The 17,288-nt window shown below is 49.2% G+C and overlaps 4 protein-coding genes across 5 annotated transcripts; 2 read left to right on the plus strand and 2 right to left on the minus strand.

Annotated features, from left to right (window-relative positions):
• Nucleotides 1–204: 204 nt before the first annotated feature.
• FOXG_09292 (peroxisomal biogenesis factor 6) lies at nucleotides 205–6,118 on the plus strand. 2 transcript variants are annotated; one of them, XM_018388376.1, is made up of 3 exons: nucleotides 205–661; nucleotides 713–4,106; nucleotides 4,158–6,118. In XM_018388376.1, exons 1-3 carry the CDS (start codon nucleotides 490–492, stop codon nucleotides 4,753–4,755), a joined length of 4,164 nt encoding a protein of 1,387 aa, XP_018246425.1. In that variant the 5' UTR covers nucleotides 205–489; the 3' UTR covers nucleotides 4,756–6,118. The 2 variants fall into 2 exon arrangements, with proteins under 2 accessions (XP_018246425.1, XP_018246426.1); XM_018388377.1 differs by having other exon boundaries at nucleotides 248–661; nucleotides 728–4,106.
• Nucleotides 4,751–6,652, minus strand: FOXG_09293 (uncharacterized protein). Its single transcript, XM_018388378.1, has 2 exons — nucleotides 6,204–6,652; nucleotides 4,751–6,138 (listed from the first exon to the last, which is right to left on the minus strand). The coding sequence occupies exons 1-2, from the start codon at nucleotides 6,447–6,449 to the stop codon at nucleotides 4,948–4,950; spliced, it is 1,437 nt and encodes a 478-aa protein (XP_018246427.1). The 5' UTR covers nucleotides 6,450–6,652; the 3' UTR covers nucleotides 4,751–4,947.
• A 2,179-nt stretch (nucleotides 6,653–8,831) lies between these two features.
• On the plus strand, nucleotides 8,832–10,134 carry FOXG_09294 (uncharacterized protein). Its single transcript, XM_018388379.1, has one exon. It carries the CDS (start codon nucleotides 9,107–9,109, stop codon nucleotides 9,794–9,796), a length of 690 nt encoding a protein of 229 aa, XP_018246428.1. The 5' UTR covers nucleotides 8,832–9,106; the 3' UTR covers nucleotides 9,797–10,134.
• A 2,543-nt stretch (nucleotides 10,135–12,677) lies between these two features.
• FOXG_20023 (uncharacterized protein) lies at nucleotides 12,678–12,794 on the minus strand (the record flags this gene model as incomplete). The annotated part of the gene is made up of 1 exon (XM_018400290.1): nucleotides 12,678–12,794. The coding sequence occupies one exon, from the start codon at nucleotides 12,792–12,794 to the stop codon at nucleotides 12,678–12,680; it is 117 nt and encodes a 38-aa protein (XP_018246429.1).
• Between the last annotated feature and the right edge of the window lie 4,494 nt (nucleotides 12,795–17,288).

The following is a 17,288-nucleotide window of genomic DNA, read 5'->3' on the forward strand; positions in this document are numbered from 1 at the left end:
AAGATCTTATGTTTTCTTGCTCCCTGAGGGCAGATTACCTACGTCGCTGTTGCACGACGCTTCTCCGCGTTCGGGGCACCTCACAGGCATCTCGGTCTCGGTACGTACCTCGGAGCGGCAGAGACCCCGTGTCGCACCTACCAACCTTAGCCAAAGCTGGGAGAAGCCGAGGCAGGCCACTGTTGCTGCTTCGGTCGCTCTGAGCCGCTGCCGAGCTCCAAAGCCACCTCCAATTTCTAATCTCAACCTCACAGTAGCTTCATCCTCATCCCCTTGGGGTTTCTTTTTTTTTTTTTTTTTTTTTGTTTACGCGCAATTGTATACTCGAGATTGCTCTTTCTTGTTTGTTTGTCCAGGCCTTGCGACTTTACCAATTGAAGGACTCCCAGAGCGATGCAGTGATCCCCGCGTTTGCGCTTCGAGCTTCCTGTAACAATATCGTCCTCCGCAACCTTTACCACATTCCCTCAAGCTTGACTCCTTCTCAAGATGGCGTCCTCTTCAAAGTCAGCTTTGACTTCAAACAGGCGGAGGAACCGCAGACGTCGTCAGGACAAGCCTGCCATTGCTGCAAAACTGGTGCTTGACGATCATATTAAGAGCGATGTCGGCATAGTATCCGAAGACATCTTTCGAGATCTCTTCCCCCATCTAGGTAACGGTAAGTGAAGCACATCTTTCATTACAGGTCAATACTAGAACGAAATCTCAGCTCAACTCTACCAAGGCGCTACCGAAGACATCCACCACATTGCGATCGCTCCGTGGATACCCAATGCCAACCCTACCGACAGTCCGTGGTCAATTGTACCCATTATCGAGTCTTCTGCACTCGCGCCCTCGACCATCCGATTCTCACCGTCTTCTGCCTCCTTACAAAGCTTTGCTGTGACGCTACAACAAATCGCGCCATCCAAGCTATCAAGTCACAGCCGCGGCGGAATTGAGATTCTCGTGCTTGACGTGGCGCCCGTTCCTCTCGAGACCGTTTTCGTGAGCCTGGAGAGTGAATTGACGAAAAGACTGGAGAATGGGGAGGGTACCTTCTTCCGAGATCACCCTGCCAGCTCCAAGGCGAAAGGGGCCGATTCAACACCAGATGGGCGCCTTGTGACTTCTCTGAGAGCTGCCCTGAGCAGTCTAAAGGTTGTACATGCGGGCGATCTATTTCCACTTCCTCTTCCGCCGCACCCTCTTACACACGTGCCTCCGAACCCTGGAAAGATCATGCTGTGCGAGCCTGTTGCCCAAGGTGTTTTAACGGAGTCAACCAAGATTATTCTTATGCGCGGCCGTGTCCATACCAAGCAGATACGTCGCGTTGCTTCGATGACCGCTAGCCAACAGCTTAATGGTGTTCCCGAGGATGAGGATGATACCAGCAACGACCAGTTCTACTCTGCAGCTGAGGATCGCGATAAGTCAGGAATGACAACCGAGGATATGGAGTCCGCAACCGAAACTGAGCCAGATATGTCTGATTTCGACAACGAGGACGAATTGTCAGATGATTCTATGGACGATATGATTTCTTTGCAAGCACCAACTTTGCCCACAACCAATGCCAGCGGTGTATCAACACTACAGCCAGGCACGCCTATGACAGTTGGAACTCTTCGTGGCAGGAAAACAAATGGAATTGCAACGCCTGGCTCCGTTTTCTCCAATTTTACTGCGACCACTGCTCGACCAGACCGCCCTCGAGGTCGTCTTTTCAAGGCCCAGGGTCTGATGGAACAAATTCCGACAGACCTTTTGCACCCGAAGCCATCTCTAGAAGACGACGAGGAAGCGCGAATCTACGTCGATGTGACATCGTTAAGCCGAATTGGATGTTTTTCTGGAGATTGGGTAAGAATAGAAGCTGCAGAGGAACCCCCTGCAAATGGATTTGGTGCATTTGGCCTCGGAAGTTTTGGTCAAGTTGAGTCGGAGCCTGCGAAATGGCGACCCGTTCGAGTCTACGGTCTTCCTGAAGGGTATTCGCAACGGCCAATGACTAGAATACCCAGTGCTAAACATGGTGAGAGAAGATTGTCATTCTTCGAATCCCAGATTCAGCGGCCAGCCAGTCCCACTGCCTATGCCTCACCAATACTCTTGGCCAATCTTGACGATGCACCCTATCTACGTCTTGCGCCCCTGAAAAAGGCATCGTATCAAGGCAAGGGAACAATTCCTCGATTTACTAGTGCAGCTCGTCCCCCCTACGCTCGAGATATTACTATCCACCACATTCGAACTCCCATCTCTGCAGAGCGAGCTTTCCAAACCGCCGTTCTAGGTGGGCTCAAACGATACTTCGCACAGAAAATCCGCCTTGTTCGAAGCGGCGATCTTATCGCTGTCCCAGTCGACGCTGAGCTTGGCCGTACGCTCCAAGAAATGCCTGGTGCAGGAGGATCCGAAGTGGACGATGTGATGGCGCTTACTGCTGGTGGACAGGAGGGAGGAAAGCAACCCTCCAAGTTCGACAGCGTAGCATGGTTCAAGGTTGGACATATTCAAATTCAGAAAGCGGATGAGGACGAAGATGGAAGCGCCGAGGCTTTCTGGGGATCAGTTGCGTGCATTGATAGTTCATCTGTTGCCATGCATGGTTCAGGCTTCGAAACAAGTCGCATACCAGGTATCAAGCAGAGCACATGGCAATATTACCTTGGTCTTAAGAAGACACCAAAAAAGGCATCGGAGTCGACACCAGCTCCAATCCAGGAACCGGAGTTGCCATATGTGTCACCTCTCAGACGCCAGTTGAGGGAGTTGATTGCAGCCGCCACGAGCGCCAGAGCTATTCATCTTAAGATGCCCCCTGTCGCAATTCTGTTGACGTCAACACATCGAAACATTGGAAAGTTAACTCTGGCGTCAGGCGCTTGTTCCGATATGGGTCTTCATACATATAAAATCGACGCGTATGATATTCTCAGCGAGGGAAGCGGCAGTGGAAACGATGTGAAAACTGAGGGTTTTCTCAGGACAAGAGCCGAACGTGCCATGAGTTGTGGTCCTGATTGCTGTGCTTTACTCGTTCAGCACGTCGAGGCCCTCACTGCTGATCGTATCGAGTCAACGATCAAGGAGATTCTAGAAGACACACGAGTTTTGATTGCCACAACGAATGAGGTTGACAAAGTACCCGATGGCGTTCGAGCCTTGTTTACACACGAGTTAGAAATGACAGCTCCTGACGAAGCGGAGCGTGAGTCTATTCTGAAATCCATCATTAGTGATAGGGGTGTCAGCCTTGAACCTTCGATCGACCTCAACTCAATCGCTCTCAAGACCGCTGCGCTCGTGGCTGGCGACTTGGTCGATGTTGTTGAGCGTGCCTCTATCGCTCAGCAGTCACGACTGGAGCAGCTCTCAGCCAAGAATACGCATGACAACACGATTATCACGGTACGAGATGTGCAGGTCGCTGGTGGTCCCCTTGCCCGCTGCCTTACCAAGGGAGATTTTGAAATTGCCGTCGAGGCTGCTCGCAAGAACTTCTCTGACTCTATTGGTGCACCTAAGATCCCCAACGTTACCTGGGATGATGTTGGTGGTCTCAACAACGTCAAAGAAGCCGTTACTGAGACCATTCAACTACCACTTGAACGTCCTGAGCTGTTTGCGAAGGGTATGAAGAAGCGATCAGGTATTCTGTTCTACGGTCCTCCCGGAACTGGAAAGACATTATTGGCCAAGGCGATTGCTACTGAATACAGTCTCAACTTCTTCAGTGTGAAGGGACCAGAGCTTCTCAACATGTATATCGGAGAGTCCGAAGCCAACGTTCGACGCGTGTTCCAACGTGCTCGCGATGCTAGACCTTGCGTTGTCTTCTTCGACGAGTTGGATTCAGTGGCACCCAAGCGTGGCAACCAAGGCGACAGTGGTGGTGTTATGGACCGTATTGTCTCCCAGCTTCTGGCAGAACTGGATGGTATGTCTGGAGGTGATGATGGCGGCGGTGGTGTTTTCGTTATTGGAGCAACCAACAGGCCAGATCTTTTGGACCCTGCCCTTTTGCGACCTGGTCGATTTGATAAAATGCTTTACCTTGGTGTCTCTGACACCAATGACAAGCAGCAAACCATTCTGGAAGCTCTGACCAGAAAGTGAGTTGATACCATCTTTCTCTAATCCAACAGTGGCTAACCTCTTTGCAGATTCACACTTCATCCATCAGTATCACTCGCTTCAGTGGCAGAGAAACTCCCCTTCACATATACCGGTGCCGATTTCTATGCTCTCTGCAGTGATGCAATGCTGAAAGCCGTCACACGGCAGGCCACAGCTGTGGACAATAAGATTCGCGCCATCAATTCTGATCCAGTAACCCAACATCCCATTTCCACGGCATATTATTTTGATCACTACGCTACCCCTGAAGATATTGCCGTTATGGTCCAGGAAGAAGACTTCCTCGCAGCTAATGACGAGCTTGTGCCTAGTGTCAGTGCTGGCGAATTGGCTCACTATGAACACGTCCGGGCAACCTTCGAGGGAGTCCGAGAGAAAGAGCCGGAAAACAAACCACCAGTCCAACGTGTTGTCTCAGGGGCGTCGACATCATCCAAGGGCAAGGGTAAGGCAGTTGCTTCAGGATCGAGCAAAGGCAAAGGCAAGGCGATCGCATTGACAAGCGGCGACGAATTTGATGAAGAGGACGAGGTGGATGATATCAATGGCAGATCCAAGGGCAAAGGCAAGGCACCTATGGGCTTCCAAGATGGAACAGCCAGCGATGACGATGGCTTGTATTAGTTGGGGATGGAACATTACGGCATTATATAGCATTTTTGTATATTGAGTGTTTGAGGGGAGATTGGGTATTTTTTGTTATTAATGTCATGGTGGTATATCGGTTGAGTGTGACTAGACTCTGTACACTATTATTCCCCCATCTGACTAGAACATTGAAGCAAAATTCTTGATTCGTTCTGCTCCAAATCGCTCTTATTTCTTGGCATCCTTCTTGACTTCTTTCTTAGTGTCTTTCTTGGTATCTTTTTTAGAGTCCTTCTTAGTATCCTTCTTGGAATCCTTCTTGGGGTCTTTCTTCACGTCTTTCTTGGTGTCCTTCTTAGGATCCTTCTTGACTGACTTCTTGGTGTCTTTCTTGGCATCTTTCTTGTGGTCCTTTTTAGAGTCTTTTTTCGAGTCTTTGTGGGAGTCTTTCTTGATCTCTTTCTTGGTGTTCTCGGACTCTTCTTTAGGCTTGTCATCTTTGGCAGCCTCTGCAGTTTCTGCTGCTGCTGCTGCCGCCTCGGGTTCTGGCGTTACCGCAGGCTTCTTAGTTTCTTCTTCCTCATCGTCTGTTTCGTCTTCATCATCTTCTTCGCTGTCCTCGTCACTATCCTCATCAGTGTCCTCCTCCTCCTCCTCCTCCTCCTCTTCGGCCTCATCCTCATCGTCGTCCGAATCATCATCGTCCGACTTTGTCTCAGCCTTCTTTTCCAATCCAGGCTCTTCCTTTATGGCCGTCTTAGCTTCCACAGCCTTAGCCTCGTCTGGGCTCACCTCCACACTGGCTCGTTTCAAGGAGGAGATTAATCCTGGACCGCTTTCCTTCCAAGTACCACTTGTCGGGCTCTGAATAGCGTTTCGGCCTGCATCAGTCTCGGCCCATGAACCGGATGTTGGTGATTGAATGCCATCGATCTTTGCGGCAGGAGTTTCTGATTCCTTAGATTTTCCAGTGTCCTTTGCGCTTGTGTCCTCCTTCTTAGCCTTCGCACCATCCGTACCATGAACCTTTTCTCGCAGAGTCTTCAGGCGAAGTTCCTTAGCCTTTTGCGCAGCTTCGTCGGCGACGGATCGGACAGGTAGGGCCTTCTCTTCCTTCTTAGGTTCTGTAGAAGTCTTCGGTGTCGCAGAAGACGCGGCGGCCTTGGCTGCCGGTAGCGGAGGCGCAGCAGGAGCAGGCTTTGGAGCAGCAGCAGCGCTGGCGGCTGCAGCTGCTACAGCCTTGGCGACAGGCGAAGGGGTCATGGAAGCAAGAAGGCCGCCGGTGAGGTCGATGGGCCGTTTTAGCGGGGGCTCGGGAAGTTTATCGTTGATGGAGGGGATGGTGAATTCGTCAAAGTAAATCGTGACATGCTCCTTGAGCTCACCATATTCGTTCCATTCTTCGATTTCAACAATATCCTACAGAAAGCCACATGCATCAGCTATACGACGAATGGTAGTACTAAAGGGGATGTTTGTCGTACACCTAGAACCCAGCCCTCCTGAACCAGGGCAGGAAGTTTCCTCGGGCGACCGCTCTTGTCTTTACCGGCTCTTCGACCCCATAGCAAGCGAGCCTTGGTGTCGACGGCAATATCGATGGCTTTGAAGGGAACTCGGTTGGCGCGTAGAATGGTCTCGAGACGTGAGGTGGCCGTGACGATGTGGGACGAGCCAGCTGTCAAAGAGGTATAAATATAGAGGGCGGGGTCGTTCAAATAGTTGGTCATGTTGGATTAAATATTAAATAGTTTGATATGATTCGACTTGATGGAGAGAGTATGAGTTGTTCGTCAGGGTATTGGCATTATCTGGTGGAGTTATGGAATGCGGTTGGGTTTCTCTGGACAACTGTCAAAGCAACGGGTAGTAGGGATAATGGAGCTATCTCAGCTACGTAAGCATGAGGTGTAGGTACTGTGTCTCGTAAAATACCAGGCGGAGTACTTGGACGCTGAGAAATAGGGGAACCGAACTCCTTAATTATAGCGCTCCAACTTGGAGCCTCAGTTGGAGGTACTGTATGATGCGGGGGCGGGGCATTTGGAACTGTAGCTGCAGGAAGATCCCCTGAATGCATGAGAGTGCTTTAGTGGAAATGCATGAGAAGGGTTTCGAAATACATGTCAGAAACGCGTTTTGTGGTTGTGATTCTTTTTCCAACTACCAATGAGTTGCCAACTCAAGATGCAGTACTCTCTCGGAAACAGACAATACAGTGACTGAAGTGTGTATCGTTTGTGTGGCTGATACACATCTCGTGTTAGTGATATGGTGTTAGAGTGAGGCTGTTGAACTGCATTACGAAAGAAGAGAAAGAGATTCTCCACCATGTCGCCAGTTCTTTCTTCCCTTTGTTTTTCTTCTTCTCATCTTTGTTTCTTTGATTCCTCAGAATGTCGTTCTCTCCTTTATCATCAACAATTGATATCAAAACCCCTGAGAAGAACCCCTTAAAGAATGCCCCCAGGCCTGGGGCTTGTCCTTTGTTCGCCGCTACTGACGGATGCCCACGGACACTATGGACGCCATCTTGATTCGGAATCGTCCACTATCGACGCATGGACAGCGAAAGGCAGTGTCCAACTGCCCGTGATATATCCTGAAACTCCTTTATCTTCCACTTGAGACCAAGCGATCCTCAATTCGATCAAGCCATCGAGCTAAAGATAGCCAACCTACCAGTCTGCACCAGCAACTACCCGCGTCTCCCCCCGGCGTCCAACAACTATTACAAAGGAAGCCATATCCTTCGCTCAGAGGATGGCAATTTCGTGTTAACCCCACTCTCAATCTATTTATCGACACTGCAGATGATAGTCGCATCTTGGCATGATTTTGGATGGCAGTCAAGATCCAACATTAGAGCACCATCGGCTAGTCGCCGCTCTTTTGCATGATATCTATTTCTCTTATTGATGCGGTGTACCAAGTCACTGCGCCAGGACTATTCCGTTGGCAACAAGAGCCGCTGCAGATCCAGTATTGTACCAGTCTGGCTCACGTCGTGCCGCTCACAATAACGAAGGGCCCGCCCCTTAATAGCCAGTTAGATATTCTCCCTTCATCTGGACTAGGCCATGGCCCTCGGTGTGGCTGCCATTAGGCGGCGCCAGTTCAAGATCTGGAGGCGTTTTTTAAGTGTTTCAAGCCTTGTGCACGCACTTTAACTGAGGCATCTGTGACTGTCTCTGAAGTCACTCAAAGCCAAGTCATCACGAGGGTTTTGTCTGAGATGGGTTTGCAGTTCACTTTCCTCTCACCACCAGCCTATCTTCGCGTGGCGGAATAATCCCCTCGTCAGAAGCGCTGTAGCAAGCCGTTTCATAACCTTGCCCACGCCGCCGCATCGTGGGACGTTGAATGAGACGCTCTGGTCCTCGCCATGGGTCCGGGAAATTGTGTGTCAAGCGATGCAACCGAATCTTGCAGTTAACTCCGTTAGTCGCATTACAGAGGACAGTCTGGGTTGCACAATGATCTTGGGTCTGAAATTTTTTCTTCTTCTTTGTCTCTCTTGACTTATTTAGACTGACAGCTTTGTCGACACACAAATGTCAAAGGTCGCATGGCAACGAACCCACACCGACTTCTACAACAATGACAGTTGGTCAAGACACGACAAAACCACGCAAAAGGGGAGATGCTAAAATAGATGTTCTTTGCTGGCTCCAGCAAGACACGTCCCTGCGAGCCTGGCAAGCTTCGATTGGTCCAGGATATGCAGCCGAAGACAGTTTGCCAGTGACTGATGCTTCCTTTGCAAGGAGCAGACTGGGGCCAGAATAGAGCTAGACCGGGGTAAGCACTCTAGCTCAGGAACAAGCCAGTCAAAAGTGCAGTAGCCAAGGTTCTGCCCGATCCTCAACTGGGTTCTAGGCTGCCGTTGGATCCAATCACCGTCCACATTTATGACTGCGATGCAAGGTACCGTTGTGTGGTGGTACCGACGAAAACCATTTGGACCCAATGCCGGGGCTAACTCATAAACTTCCAGGTACGGGGAACAATGCCAATCAAGTTGGGGGCTAATGAGGTGACAACGCACCAGGGCTCTGACTGCTAGATAGGCAAGGGTATGGACAGATGGATGGACGGTCTTTAATGGACAGAGATTAAGTCCCGCAGTGTGTGCGAAAACTACAAGTTGCGCTTGGTATCCGCCCAGGCGCCTTGTTTGGTTTCCTCTTGTTTACCTCTTCAAGTGCGCTTGTTTTCACGATATCAATCTTCCAGCCTTGTGCTATACACTCATTAAACGATTCTTGATAACATTCTTTGTGCTTTGCACCCTACAATCTTTTTTTGCTCAACGCAACAAGAATCTCTTACGATATCTTGAGAAATCACCACAGTTCTTTTCAAGCCACCCACAATCACCATCACAATGCAGTTCTCCAGCATCATGATTGCCGCCGCTGGCGCCTCGGTCGCCGCTGCTCAGGACTACGCTCCTCCTGCTCCTGTTCTGGATACCACAACACTCACCTCGACCACTACCCGGGTTATCACTCTTACTCAGTGCAACCCTACTGTGACCAACTGCCCCCTTCGTACCACAACCTCGACCGAGGTTGTCGTTACCACTTCGACTGCTGCGCCCGAGGTTCCTACCACCTCTGTCTACGTTCCCCCTACCACCAGCGTCTACGAGCCTGTTGTCAACACCACCAGCCACGAGCTTCCCACTATCATCAGCACTCCTACCATCAGCACCACCAAGAAGGCTCCCTCTGCCAAGACCACCTTCTACCCTGCTGGCAACACTACCACCAAGGCTGGCCCTACTGCTCCTGGTTCTTACACCACCACCAAGCTCCCCGTTCCTGGCAGCAGCACTGATGTTCCCGCCAACCCCGGAAAGCCTGGCTATGAGGACCCCCAGCCCTTCCACCGTGCCTACCGCCGGTGCCAGTGGTCTCATCGCCTCTTCAGGCTTCGTCGGCGCTGCCATGGTCGCTGCCATGGTTGCTCTCTTCTAGATGCAGTAAACCACTTGGTTACACGATCCAGCCTGTCCCTTGACAGACATGAATTATTCTTCACTTCACTTATGATACCTTCTTGTTCTTCTTAGGGGATGGCCGTTTGGGGATTTTTTATAAAGGCGAGGTTCTAACCGCGAGGCAATATCTTTTTCGAGATTGGCTACTGTGTAGCTATTTGATTTCTTGCAGGTCATCGATGAGGCGCATGGAATACCCAGCGCGGAGTTTTCTGAATGCATCATGTGCCAGTCACGTACACCTTGGTTTGTCTGCGTACGCATATGGTGTCTGGTTCTGGGCTTGGAGGCGGAAGCCTCGGAATGTTGAGTTTAGAAAATTATGTTCACATCACATTGATAGAGTCATTCAAATCCAATTCGACACGAAACGACACATGACAAGTTCATCTACGCGTGCGTGATAATTGTGCATATGCTACGTAGTTATGTGATCAGCTGCTGTTGTAGATGCATCGCCTGGTCGAACGAGCTGATTCTTTGCTTACATGTGCAGACTGACTCAGCGGCGACGTCTTAGCAGGCTGTGGTTATTCTCTTGGCCTGACTCGATAGTGTATGTCGTTGGTTGTAGACGTCAGCTATTTCCATCATGTTCCTTGTAAAGATTCATGCAAATGTCATCAACTCCAATGAGGTTGGGGCTTTAATACAGTATAATAGCAATGTACTATACTGTAGTATGTCATCTGTAGATGTCTGCATATGTATGCAGTCTAGCAGAGTATGTTGAGTATGTTGAGTATGTCTCTCATTCTCTGCATTGCATACATTTTGGTGTGAGGCATGACTCTCGTACCTTGTGCATTAGGTGCGTGTAACCACACTCATTATGAAGTTGCAATACTCATGTCGAAACAAGGACATCATCTTTTTCGCCTCTTTAGGACGTTTTCCTCCAACGGCGGCTAATAATTAACTCAAGCTAGAGTTGAAAAACTGGACATATCCACAACTGCAAGACCGTTACTCATGTGGTAAAAAGTAAAAAATTAAACTAAAGATATACATACCTAGTTAGAAAAAAGTTCGGCGAAGTTCCTTGGCTCTTTAGAGGCAGTTATATCCACAAATGGATAAAATATTGACCTTTTTTTTTTTTTTAAATTTTTTTTTTTAACTTGATGTTCGTTGGTGTACCTCTTTCTTCACACCCTCTTTAGCCTCTATTGGACATCGCCTCCAAAGCATCGGGACCGAGCCGTTGGGGTGCATTGAAGACTCTAGGCATGTAGTGAGGGTGTAGAGAATTAACTAGGTACCAAGTCAATGAGCCTGCCAAGCTTCTAAAGTTCCAAGTATTCCAGTCACTTGAGATCGAGGTTTTCGGTTTTCTTACATCCCCGTGTGAGACCTGTCATTTCTTTTGTGTGCTTGTCCTTGTTATACCTATCATGCCTGCACAGCTGATCAACACGGGCTAAAAGACGGGCAGTTGCTACATTAGGAAGATTCTCACACGCTTCTGGCGGACTGCATATGCGCTGTCTTGAGTCGTTCCGTTGCTACTGTAGGGAGGTCACTCTAATGTCGATCTCTCGGAGCCGCATCTGGTGACGTGCAGGTTTTGGCTGAGCAATGACTGGGACATGCAGAGAAAGGCTTGGAATACGTAAAAGGGCAAGATATTTGCTCAACGCGCGGTCATCAGCTTATAATACATGTATCATATAATGCAACTTTTGTCACTATGAGACAGACATGGCGGGACATGGTAGCTGCGAGCAGTTTACTAGAACTGGCTTAAGTTCTCAACTTAATAACCAACGCACATGTACCATGATTAATCATTAAACATACTAACAAAATCTCACTCTTTGCTAAATTCTCACTGTCGGCCCGGTCCACGCCCTACAGACGGTCCGCCGGGATACACCCCCCGGCTGAAACCCACGGGAAGCCAAGTTTATTGCTGACCTTTTTTGGATAGTCACATACACGATACATAGACATAATAGACTATTTGGTGATCAGAGAAACAGTAAAAACATCAGATCAGATCATATCATATCATATTCTCAAGTCGCAACAAACAAGTCTCGTCTCGCAAACGTCGCCTGTTTTGGCTCAGCCACTTTCATACAGGAGAGTAGAGAAACTTTATGAGGCTTAGACTCAGGAATAGTCTCAGTATCTCGTTCTCAGTCCAATCACGACATTGACGGTTTGGATCTGGGAGGGAATGGGACGGGGATAATCTCACTATTCAGTTTTAGAGTGCTTCCAGGCTATGAGATACGGCGTAAGCACCATGGTCCTTTTGAGAATATGCATGTCGTGTACATTGTCTATTTCGGAACCCGATATTAACCTGCTTCATCCATGAATCTCCGTGCTTTCGGTCTTACATAGTGCAGCATCATGCTTGGCAAGGGAGCGAGTGGCAGATGCTATGAATGACTTCTTGACGGGTATGACATGAATCGCATCTGTCACTGATGACCGATCATCACAATTTTCTCTTAACTACGAATAGGAGAGCCACTCAGACAACACACTTGTCACCTCATGGAGCATCTAGTCTCTTGGCCGTCTCTGTGAAGGTTGCGTGCCATTTCGCTATCTTCTCTAGCCCCGTGATTCTACAACTAGCACAGGCGGATTGGACCTTTGCATCATATTCAGTGGTCGATTGACAGCGCTTAATGAGATCCTAAGTGGCTTTAATACGGGCGTAGTGGCATCAAGGTTGGTCACGGCGGCTACACAATGAACTAATAGATATCCATCAGACTATGGAATCATAGTCGAATTTAGAAACATACTAAACAGCACGGCCATATTACGGGTCGATAGGTAGATGCCGCCATAGTAGACGTGTAAATCGTAGACTATCTCTTGCTATGCTGACTTCGCTGGAAGAAAAAAAAAACAGTACCCCAATTCCACCCACTCTCTGTCGTCAAGTCGAAATTTCTCACTGGCCCAAGTCCACCTACGTCTGTGCCTTGTCTTACATATCCACCAGCCTCACCCCTCCCGCATTATGCTTTCCGATCCTCCAATGAACCCTGCCAACGTTACGCCCCAGCACGTGGGAACCACGGCCATGTCTAGCTAGGTTCTTCATCAAGACAGACGGATGTCTTACATGATTGCGTGAGTGTGTGTGCGTATCTGCAGGCAGACCCCTACCAGTCTCCCATACCGCATGATCCGAACCATCGCGTCGGTTACAAGCCTATCTCCAGATGTCCTCTGAAGGTTGTCTTGATCGATCGATTCGGAGCGCTAAGACAAGACCTGGGGTCGTGTAGGAATGGCTCACCATCGCCGAGGATCTACACGATGGCCAGCCAAGGTCGACAAAGGGTTTCTTCAACCGCATGATGATCCCTTGCACATAATGCAAAGACCGCTTCCATCTTTACTCAGGTTTTCGCAATTGTGAACAGAATTGTGATCGCACACTGGGTGGGCTTGGTCGACAAGTCCTGACGAGTTGGCGCCGACTTTCGAGGTGGTGTTTGGTCGCATTGCAGCGCCATTTCGACGAGATATCTCGAGATGATCCATTGGAGTTTGTGGACGAGTTGATCTGGTTTATTTAGCTTTGTATCTGGGACGAATGTTGATCTGGCCTTGCGGTGGCTGGCGAGGCTGCAGATGATAAGTTGCTCCAGATGACAGAGTTGGGTGGTATAGTTGGTCGAATTTGCCGAACAATTGGGACAGGAAAGGGTGAAACAGTCCAAGACTTGCCTCCAAAGTAAAAGATTTGCCTCTCGTGCAGATGATACTGGCCTCAATGGTATGTTCAAAAAGGGGGACAGGCTGTAGTTTTGTAGGGCTGAGATGAACAAACGAGTGACTTGATTGTAGTAACAATGCTCACTTCCAAGTATTGAGCGGGACGGGACCTCCGGCTTCTTATGAACATTAGTTCTCGTCCACGACGGGGGTGTTTGGCTCCAGGATGGTCATCTGAGCTCTACCTTGAGGGTCCTCAGTTGGATCTCTTGCCTTCGTCGTCATCAGACGGGTTTCCTCATTTCTCTTCTCTCAATGCAGTTCCCATTTGCGTATCAAATTCCATGCAGCAAAGCGGCGGGTGAGAGGTTAGCATCTGTGCTCTGAGCCATTGGTACTAACCATTGTCTTGTCGCCAGGTACGGTCTACAGTTGGCCGTGGAAATCCTCCGTTTGGCACTACCAATCCCAATATGGTGGGTGAAGGTCTCACTTCATTTCTTGATCTCCTTTGTTTCTAGAATTCCACCTTGCATCAACGCCACTCGGCAATGGGTCAGAACTACAGGATCAGCAGTGGTGGTACCAACAAGAGCTGGATTCTGCATAAACCACGCAGGGGTGTTCTGTATGGCCAACTGAGGTTACAGTATCTTACTGCCGGTCTCTGGCCAACTGCCTGTTTTCTTCCATGTGCCGTACTCCGTAACCGTTCTACAGTACCTCATGTTGAGCTTTGCCGGGGTGGTGCGGCCAGTAACACCACCATCTGTTCTTCCAAGGCCTCACAAGCGACTAAGTACTTATCTATAATTTTGTCCGTGACTACTGCGGGAAGGCCCAGTTGACGAGGCAGCGCAAGAGACCGAAGAGGGGCTTGGCGTGTAACTAATGGCGGATTTTCCTTGCATTCAGTGTACCGTATCGTACTGTGCTATGCTGTGCTATCAACCTGTGCATGTAGCTCCCTGCCCACGCTTGTATGGGTTGCAGTGCAGAAGTATGGGCCAACATGAAGCATCTTGTAGCTCGACTTGTCAGTAATTGCGGCCATTTCCCCGCAGCGTAATCCACAGAGAAGTTGATCACCCAGGAGTCTCCCGTCCCGTCTGCATTTCGTCAATGCGACTGACAGTGTATGTGTGGTGCAGAAACCAGCGTTGGACCTTCAGAAACTGAGATCTGATGAGTTACGTACGCTATTGGATGCTCCGTGCCCGTTGTTGTCTTGTGCGTGTGTTTGTGTGGGGGCCGGGCTATGAGGGGAACGGCACACAAGACAAGAGTCGGCCATACTCGTCGTGACTAGTCGGATCTTGTACGGCCTATCGACTGAATTTTTAATGGTCCGCGGCACTGCGTATCCGCTGTGTTTGTGCCGCCGCCTGGGCCGTTCTTGGACTTGGACCTGGACCTGGACCTGGACCGTCAGGGTCTTCTTCCTGAACCTTATGCCAAGCCATGGATCCTAGAGCAGGGGATGTCTGAGCATCACATCGATAAACATATCTAGGGATCGGAAAACCAAGCAGCCTTGTCGTCCAGACTCAAAGCGTCCGTTCCGGCTGCATTGGTCCACAAAGATCGATCCGCCCTCTGTTTGTCACCATCCCTGTATGTTTGTGTAACACACATAGTGAGCTTCCATGGTGTCGTGATGGCGAAGAGATGCGTGTGACAGTAAGCCATTTTCGACGATGCAACTGATGGGTGCGCATTGGACCACAGTCCTAATACCTCAGCCCTGGTGGTGACGAGGACCACCTAAGACTCCTGGCAGTCTTACAGTGGAGAATATGTGACAACTAACATGGCTTTTTGCCGGCGGCAACGGGCTGGCCATGGTATGGCCATGGGTGATATTCAGGCTGCCTCTGAACATGCATGAGTGGCCGTGAGAGGGATAATGGAAGCACACTGGAGTGACTAGCTGGTACATGAGACAGGGTCTTGTCATAGCCAAATGCTGCTCAGCGTATTGAGCATTCCAAGCCACCAGTTATAGGCCGTCATGTCTTAGGCCGGCTCATACGTGCACTGAGGTCCAAGCTTTCCACTGGAAAACAGACTGGGTTTCTGATGGCTAAGTTGTAAGGACATTGACCAACGTTGGAGATCGAAGATAACTTTGTCGTGTTCTACCAACAATCAAATAGCTCGCCTGTGATCATACAGGCTAAACCTGTCATGGTCTTGCATGCTTACCCTAGCGTTGGCTATCATCGGCCGGGTTCCATGAATGTGATCTGATTCGCCGATGTGAGGCTAACATGCAACCATCTGCCAGAACCTACCCAAACCAGATGTTCTGTGCAAGCTGTCTCAGATGGGGGAAGAAACTGAGACATTTGTCCACACATCAAAGTGAACTATGGTCTCGGCACTTGAACTATTCGATATACTCTGCCGTGATATCCAATTGACGCCCAAATAACCGGTTTATGAGAAGAAGGATCTGGACTTCTAAAGAGGGACTTGAAAGGTCCAACAAGGCGGAAGAAGCAACAAATGTTGGGGCGAGTACCTCATGGACACCTTCCTTTCTCCCATCATTTGTTCCGGTTATTTGGCCATGGAAGATGTAAGCTGCTAGACCACCTTGTCGCCTGATAGAATTCAATTGAGATATTATCGACCTGATGCTTGCACTGTGGCTTCTTATCTTGAAACCGACTTGCATATCAGCCATGGCAAGCTGAAGTGCCATTCGTTAAGCGAGATGTCTAATCTCGATGCTCAGCGTAAAAGAGCCAAGCAGTCACCGGCGCTATAATTGGCTCAATGGCGCACGCCGGTTTGAGGTGGCGGTGATGCGTGGGTATGATTCTGGACTCGCAAACTAGTACAGATACTGCCCATGTTGTGCATTCTGATAGTAAACTGTGATCTTGAGACTTCAATCGTTGGTAGGGTGGTGTGTATGGACATGATCCATAAAGGCTAGGTCGCAAGCATGCCTGGTAACAATGTAAAGGGAAGGATTGTCAACCAACCTGCAGTGAGCTATCAGTTATACTTTCCGAATTTATACTAAGTTTGCAGTGTGCACAAGGGAGTTTGATGACTGAAAGCCTTGTTGTCCACGGCCCATTGGTCTCGTTTGAAGTATGTGAAGGATCAGTTGAGGTGGTTATTAGCATGCTAATCCAAGGACCAGAAATCGGCCGACGAGAAGCGTCATGTTAGATTTAACATGTGGATCGGAATGCTTGACCCACGGCATGGTCAGGTAAATAGAACGAGAATCAAATCTCATATTGTCGTCAATGCTGATGTAGAGCCAATGTTTGCAATGTTCAACAAGAGCTGAGCGAAGCCCCTGATGTCATGGTAGGAAACCCATCATTGAATAGTACACAGCTGAAGCCATTTACGTATGAAAAACATCGAATTCTCGAAGCAGTGGTGGGTTCGTTCGGATGTAATGCGATGTCATCTTGAAACAGCATAATTTTTGTTGTGTTGGTTCGTGAGGTGAAGTTGAAATGAGGTTGCTAGAACCAACAACTAAACGCGCTTGTGCACGTGCTATGTAACTATACTTGTGCGGCTATCAAGGCAAGCGCCGTGATTGAGGTCATCATTATGTCTGTTTGGGAAACAAGATTGGCTGCTCCATGGAGTGCCTTCCAAATCCATACTTGCCGCGGCCGGGTACCTTCCATCAAAGTCTGTGCTGTGCTGTGCTGGCATTGCAGGTGCGGATGAGACTGCAACTTCAGGCGGCAGCTAAAAGAGCTCCCGTGCAAGCTAATATCAAACTTAATCGCAGAAGGACCCTCAACTGAGATGGGGCCTTTGAAAGTTCCTTGGCGAAACTACCTAGTGCCAGTGACTGTAACAGGTTTCGATGGTGTTTTCTTTTCACTCTTTT

The sequence above is a fragment of the Fusarium oxysporum genome, chromosome 9 (genome assembly GCF_000149955.1).
Source record: "Fusarium oxysporum f. sp. lycopersici 4287 chromosome 9, whole genome shotgun sequence".
In the NCBI taxonomy this organism is placed as follows: domain Eukaryota; kingdom Fungi; phylum Ascomycota; class Sordariomycetes; order Hypocreales; family Nectriaceae; genus Fusarium; species Fusarium oxysporum.

Excerpts from the sequence above, each read along its gene's own strand:
- FOXG_09292 (XM_018388376.1), top strand. The coding sequence starts at position 490 with ATGGCGTCCTCTTCAAAGTCAGCTTTGACTTCAAACAGGCGGAGGAAC. Across the intron at positions 662-712 it reads CTTCCCCCATCTAGGTAACG|CTCAACTCTACCAAGGCGCT; the intron begins GTAAGTGAAGCA and ends ACGAAATCTCAG. Across the intron at positions 4,107-4,157 it reads CTGGAAGCTCTGACCAGAAA|ATTCACACTTCATCCATCAG; the intron begins GTGAGTTGATAC and ends ACCTCTTTGCAG.
- FOXG_09293 (XM_018388378.1), bottom strand. The coding sequence starts at position 6,449 with ATGACCAACTATTTGAACGACCCCGCCCTCTATATTTATACCTCTTTG. Across the intron at positions 6,139-6,203 it reads AGGAGGGCTGGGTTCTAGGT|GATATTGTTGAAATCGAAGA; the intron begins GTACGACAAACA and ends GGCTTTCTGTAG.
- FOXG_09294 (XM_018388379.1), top strand. The coding sequence starts at position 9,107 with ATGCAGTTCTCCAGCATCATGATTGCCGCCGCTGGCGCCTCGGTCGCC.